Source organism: Physella acuta, unplaced genomic scaffold (genome assembly GCF_028476545.2).
Source record: "Physella acuta isolate Inbredline_101_S28 unplaced genomic scaffold, ASM2847654v3 ptg000696l, whole genome shotgun sequence".
Lineage (NCBI taxonomy): Eukaryota > Metazoa > Mollusca > Gastropoda > Physidae > Physella > Physella acuta.
Window position 1 is genome coordinate 37,571 of NW_026732215.1, and position 7,247 is coordinate 44,817.

Sequence of the window (7,247 nt, forward strand, 5' to 3'; positions counted from 1 at the left end):
CCTTCATATGCCGAGTTTACAGAAACTGGTGTACTCTACTTCACTTGCCCCACGGACCGTCAGGCTAGAAAGTGAAATGAAAATGGTAGTTGTTGAAGTGAAGTTTATGCAACATGTATACAATAAAACAAATGTTTTTTTTTTAAAAACCAACAGATTGTTATATCTATGCAGTGTCAAGAGACGTTTCTACCCATTAGTCTTTACAACCAGTTACATCCATTTGCCCTGATCTCTGATAACTCGTAAGATTCCGCCAACATTCGTTTCCTGATTTCTGATAACTCGTAAGATTCCGCCAACATTCGGGTCCTGATTTCTGATAACTCGTAAGATTCCGCCAACATTCGGGTCCTGATTTCTGATAACTCGTAAGATTCCGCCAGAATTCGTTTCCTGATTTCTGATAACTCGTAAGATTCCGCCAACATTCGGGCCCCTGCGGGTGGTAGCAGACGGTGCCTTCTAGCTCTGGACGTCATAAAGAAAACTCTAGAACCGGCCAGACGACGTCAGGCAATCTGCGAGAAAACCTGACATCTTCCATCCATCACCAGCGTCCCATCATTTTTTTTTACCAGCAGCTTATCTCTCACCTCACTTGGTTATTTCCCTTTACTACACGGTTACTTCCCATTTATTGCCGCATTTACTTCCCCTTGCCCTAACACAACCCATCTGCGGCTATCTTAACCCTTTAATGAGGAAACATATTTTTTCTCGTTATTTAAAAATTAATCCGTCAAGTTTCGCCGCACGATACCTTAAAACCCCGAGATTAAAATGAGCGCCATCTGTTTGTTTTACAGGGGAGGTAAGTATAACGTGAGTAGTGTCGAAAGACGCGGGTTCCGTGTAGCTGTTTCCCCTCACACCTCACCTGTGTGGGTTTCTAACGGCTGGCGTCTACATCAACACGCCGTGGTACCTGCTTGACTGAAGAAACATGCAAATATTGACGCACTCTCCCGCGGTCTACCGGTCGGGGGGTATATTACATTTTTTACATTTGCCTGCGCGAGCGCATACGTTGTTTTTTTTTTCCTTCTAGCACGTCGAGGTGCTAGGGGTAAAAAGAAATAGTTTATTGCTTAAAAAATGTCTAAGCACGCTTTGAGGATGATACCTTAGACTTCATTATGGTTTTTGTTTAGCTGTAGAGCTAGCGAAGAATGCGACAGGTTTGAGTTCATAGAAATAGAGTTAGAATAAATCTGGGGTCGGTGTATAATGGTGTTCTTTTACAAACACGGGTTTAGTTAGCGGTAGGTGGTAGCTTGTACATTTTTAGCCTGTTTGAGTCCCAAAAAAATATGTTTGAATGTTTTGGGATTTCATAAAAGAAAATACGATTTATGTAGAGTTCAGTAAATCTGAGTAGTATATTAGGTCCCTTTTGGGTCGCATGGGTGAAGGAGCCATGGGTGAGCAGGAGCAGGAGCAGGAGCAGGATGCGGAACAAAGGATATATAGTAAAATACTCACCCACCTGGCGGAGGGTGAAGGAGCCGGCGGGACAATGAGATATAGTAAAATACTCACCCACCGGGGTGAGGGTGGGTGAGGGTGAAGGAGCAGGCGCAGGGTGAAGGAGCCGCAGGCGCAATGACATATAGTAAAATACTCACCCACCTGGGTGAGCAGGTGGGTGAGGGTGAAGGAGCCGCAGGCGCAAAGGCATATAGTAAAATACTCACCCACCCTAGGGTGGGTGAGCAGGTGGGGGAGTAGGTCAGTAGGTCACCACCGGTGACCTTGTGACGTAATTAGTAACATTATGACGTAATCATTGACCTAGTTACGTAATTTTAATGCGTTTTTTAATTAGTTTTAATGAGTTTTTAAAATTTTAATTAATTTTTGACCTAGTTACGTAATTTTAATGTATTTTTTAATTAGTTTTAATGAGTTTTTAAATTTTTAATTAATTTTTATTATCGAGTTACGTAATTTAATTACTTTGATTGTATTTTTATTTTGTTTAATTTGTTTGTTTACGTGTTGTTTAATTTAATTACTTTGTTTATATTGTGTAATTTTTATTAACGAGTTACGTAATTTGATTATTTGTTTACTTTTTAATTATTTTTATTTTGTTTATTTTTAATTTTATTTTATTTTATAATTAGTTTGAAATTTAATTTAATTAATTTGATTTTAATTACTTTTGTTTATTTATTTATTTGATATATTTCTTTTTCTTTGTTGTTTAATTTGTTGGTTTGATTATTTGATTGTATGTATGTTTAATAGTAAACGGATAGGGGTGTTGGTGGATGAGAGGGGGAGTAATGATGGGGTTTGAGGGTAGGGGTGCGTTAGCGTGTACTTTGTGAATAACATCCATTAACCAGACACGTAACACCTGTTACGTATCGACCGCCCGCGAACTTTTCCGGGCTGCGTGTTTTTTAATGGGAATGTATTGATCGCACCCACTGGGCCATCACAGCATGATGTCCCACCTAATTAAATTTTTGTTATGCTTCACCGAGTTTCCCCCGCTCGGTTGACAGGTTATGGTAATTTACGACGTACATTAAGTGGCTTTCCGCGAAGTACGTAGGTCATTATGCAACAGCTGTGTAATATCGATCGCATCCACTGACCATCACACCTAATTAAATTGGTCACGCATCGTAAGTGTAGCGACATCGGTAACTATTCGCTTATAGCGAGGTCAGCGAAAACCGATCGATTTGTCAGCTCCGTGAAGCCCTTAGGTAACAGCTGGTGCTGTAATTAGTCACGGCTCTCGGATTTTTTCATTAGATTACAGCTGTTCATGAACTATGTTCACATATCGTACGCCCGGTCATTCTTTGATCAAATTAAAAATGTTTGTTTCCACATGTCCTACGAACCGTCCCTTGCTATGTATGAAAGATTAATGGTTGTAACTATTCGCTTATAGCGAGGGTCAACGAAAACAAAATATATTTAAGGGTCGGAATTTTCTTTCAACCACCGTTAAATCAGGTTTTGAGACGAAACGAAGTCTCGGTAGGTTCGTGCTTTTTAATGGGCGACAGGGGCGACTTAGTGCGTTGGTACGTAAGGTATGCGGGGGTAGACATGTTTTTTACAAGTCTGGAAAAGTAATTAAGTTTTTTATGACCGTTCCGATTTTCTTTTGATCTGACCACCATTTGACCACCCTGAGCCAGATAAATTTAACAAATGTTCAATACATAGTCGCTTATAGTAACATGGGTGAGGGGTGTAAGCAGGCGGGTGACGGTGTGAACAGGTGGGTGAAGGGGGAAATATTAACAAATGTTCAATACATACTCGCTTATAGTAACATGGGTGAGGGGTGTAAGCAGACGGGTGACGGTGTGAACAGGTGGGTGAAGGGTGAAAGGTGGGTGAAGGTGGAGAAGGTGGGTGAAGGGGGGAACACGAGTAGGAGTAAAGGATATATAGTAAAAGACTCTACCACCTGAGTGAGGTGGGTGAGGAGGCGGATTTTAATTTTAATTTTTTATTTTATTTTTTCAGCATCTGTTAACTTTAAGGTTCTATAACTCTATATATTTAAATACATTTTTTGATTCAAACGAGTTTACTTTTCCTAATGTAAGTACAGGTAAAGAGGGATTTCCTATAGATCTGTAATGAAGTAGGCCTTGTTGACTATGACTGGTTGTCCAGGTGTTGACATGATACACTTTTTTGAGATACACGTACACACACACACACACACACACACACACACACACACACACACACGCGCGCGCGCGAAATTCATACTAGGTCGGTAAAGGCGGAGAGAACTTATAGGTATACATTATCATGGCGACAACAAAAGCGATCCTTATTTTATTAACATGAAAGCGTGTTTTCCAAAAAGTGTCACCAGGCCGTTGCCATTTTCACAGCGGGGTTTATTTTAAGTGCACCTTGTGCACGTTTGTTTACATTTTAAAAGACGTATCGCGTGTCTTCCCCACATGTCTTCCCTAATAGAGAAACGAGAGGAAAGACAACTGTTCTAAAATTAGAACAGACTTGTTTACAGCCACGAGTATCGTCCCTTGTGAAAAAAATTGCGCGTCAGAATCCTTAACTAAACAGTCAATTTCTTTAACAAGTTAAAAATAATTTAGGAAGACAAGGGTTAACAACATTAGACGCCACCATTTTTGTTTCATGTGACGACAAGGCACAATACACTTTTGTAGTTTATGTCTCAAGTAGAGGGGTGGGATATTTTTTCTTTGTAAGAGTCTTGTAAACAATGGGTAGAGGAGGCAATTACTAAGTAAGAGGGGAGAGAACGTGACTTGCATCGCGATATTTGAAAACATGGCGATGTTTAACCTCAAGCAGATTACCTTACCATGTTCGCTTTAGTATTACAGTTTTCATCAAACTTCTTTTTGACTTAAACTTCTTTAATTTTTAAGAAAGTTTACTTATACATAAGACGTTATGTCTAATTACAATTTTTTATTTTCACCACTCAATGTATTTTCTTTTTCTATATCTTACATTGTCATCTTAATTTTTGATCACCTTAGTAAAAATTTGCTTAAGATTATAAACTTCGAGTTTTAAAAAACAACAACGTTATAGTATATGTCATTGCGCCTGCGGCTCCTTCACCCTGCGCCTGCTCCTTCACCCTCACCCACCCTCACCCCGGTGGGTGAGTATTTTACTATATCTCATTGTCCCGCCGGCTCCTTCACCCTCCGCCAGGTGGGTGAGTATTTTACTATATATCCTTTGTTCCGCATCCTGCTCCTGCTCCTGCTCCTGCTCACCCATGGCTCCTTCACCCATGCGACCCAAAAGGGACCTAATATACTACTAATCTGTGAATCAATTGTTTTAGTTATTTCAATAATTGGAAAGTGACCGTTTTAATCCTCTTCGCTCTTAATTGTAGTTTCGGACCAATAACAAACTACAAGGCAGCAGTTGTTTGATTTTGAGAGTTCAAACTCGAGACTTTTGGGTTTAGCAACTATGAGCTTTACCGACTCGACCACGCCAATCCCTACTATTTATTAATATACCAATACTAAATCATAAACACGTTTTGGTTAGTCCTATAGTATCCCGATTTTAGGCAACGTTGTCCTTAAGGGGAACAAGCTAGTGTGCAACGTGTATTTTGTGTGCGCTGTGTTCTAAATGTCTTATACAAGGATATTTCTATACTACAAAACTACTGCGCGACCGCACAACCGCGCAGCTTGGAGGGAAGATAGGTTGTAGGACTGTGTTGTTAAATGCCATTACTAGTATTTCTGTTTAACTTGGGTTTTTTTTTTTTTTCTGTTTAACTTGTTTTTTTGTTTTTTTTTTGTAAAAGACATTGTTTTATTATTTATAAATATAAAAATCAAATTTATTCACATTCAAATACTTTCAAACAGCATTCAACTTCCTTTACATAACCCTCTCCATCTTGCATACTGCAAATAATGAAAGTATTGAACACAATCTGTAAAATCCCACTGCAGCTATAAAGGTATGACTGATAAAAACTTAATGTAACAAATTTACATCATACCACCCATGCCCCCCATTCCTCCCATGCCACCACCCATACCTCCCATCTCTTTTTCTTCTTTGGGCAAGTCTACAACAACAGCTTCTGCAGTGGTAAGCAGTGAGGCAACACCAGAGGCATCCACAAGTGCAGTCCTAACAACCTTTGTTGGATCAATGATTCCTTGTTCAATGAGATTAACGTATACATTATTTAAAGCGTCATATCCGATATCGCCAGCAGAGTTGAGAACCTTTTCAACAACCACATGAGCATCGACACCAGAATTCTGGGCAATCTGCAGAGCAGGAACTCTTAGTGCCTTCCTCACAATGTTTACACCAGTAATTTGATCCTCGTTTTCTGTTTTTACAGAATCTAAGATTGATATACACCTGAGCAAAGCAGTGCCACCACCAGGGACAATACCCTCTTCAACAGCAGCTCTGGTAGCATTTAAAGCATCATTGATTCTGTCTTTCTTCTCATTCACTTCCACTTCACTTGTTCCTCCGATCTTTAAAACTGCAACTCCATTTGAAAGTTTGGCTAATCTCTCACTGAACTTTTCTTTCTCGTAATCAGAAGTACTAATTTCTATTTCATCCTTGATCTGAGCAATACGTTTATCTATTTCTGTTTTATTACCCTTACCCTTCATCAACAATGTGTCATCTTTAGTTACTGACACTTCTCCGACACTACCAAAATCTTGCATTTGAACATCTTCCAATTTGTACAGATTTCATCATCTCCAAAAACCACACCACCAGTGGCAATAGCCATATCCTGCAGTGTGTTTTTTCTGTTGTCCCCAAATCCGGGTGCTTTAACAGCACATACCTGAAGTCCCACTTTAATTCTGTTTAAAACCAATGTGCTAAGAGCTTCTCCATCAACATCCTCAGCCACAATAAGCAATGGTTTACGAGCTTGATTGGCTAGTTCCAATGCTGGAATAATTGACTGAATACTTGAGATCTTTTTTTCACTAAGTAGCACCAGTGCATCTTGGAATTCACATTTGGCACCCTTAGCAGTGTTCATAAAATAAGGAGAAATGTAGCCTCTGTCAAACTTCATGCCCTCAATGGTTTCTAGTTCATCCTTGAGTGTCTTTCCATCCTTGACTGTAATAACACAATCCCTTCCAACTTTCTTCATTGCACTGGAAATTAAATCACCTATTGACTTGTCACCATTCGCAGATATTGTGGCCACCTGTGCAATTTCCTCTGGTGTCGTTACTGGCCTTGACATTTTTTTCAAATGCTCAACAACAGCATCAACAGCCAACATTACACCTCTTCTAATCTCAACAGGATTTGCACCTCTGCTAATTCTTTCAAAACCTTCCTTTGCAATGGCCCTTGCAAGTACAGTGGCTGTTGTGGTACCATCACCTGCTTCCTCATTGGTGTTGTTGGCAACATCTTGTACCAGTTTGGCACCAATATTTTGAAACTTGTCCTTCAGATCAATTCAATTCTGTTTAACTTGTTTTTTTTTTTTTTTTTTTTTTTTTTTTTTTTTTTTTTTTTTTATAATACTTTTATTTGCAATTAAAACAAGTACATAAACATCAAATTCTTTACATAATTTCTAACATCAAATGAACGTGAACGGTTTTTCAAATGTATATAATAAATATTTACATGCTGTCGTGTATGTAACTTTTTTTTTGTTTAAGTCTAAAACAATTACATGTCATCTCATTTGGACTAATAATATGGCACGTGAATGT

At 39.0% G+C, this 7,247-nt stretch overlaps 1 protein-coding gene across 1 annotated transcript; it reads right to left on the bottom strand.

The window, feature by feature from the left end:
- Nucleotides 1-5,442: 5,442 nt before the first annotated feature.
- On the bottom strand, nt 5,443-6,985 carry LOC131949433 (heat shock protein 60A-like; the record flags this gene model as incomplete). The annotated part of the gene is given in 2 exon segments (XM_059311342.1): nt 5,443-6,235; nt 6,238-6,985. Coding segments are annotated over 2 exon segments (1,470 nt in total), but the record flags the coding sequence as incomplete, so codon positions are not given.
- Nucleotides 6,986-7,247: the final 262 nt, after the last annotated feature.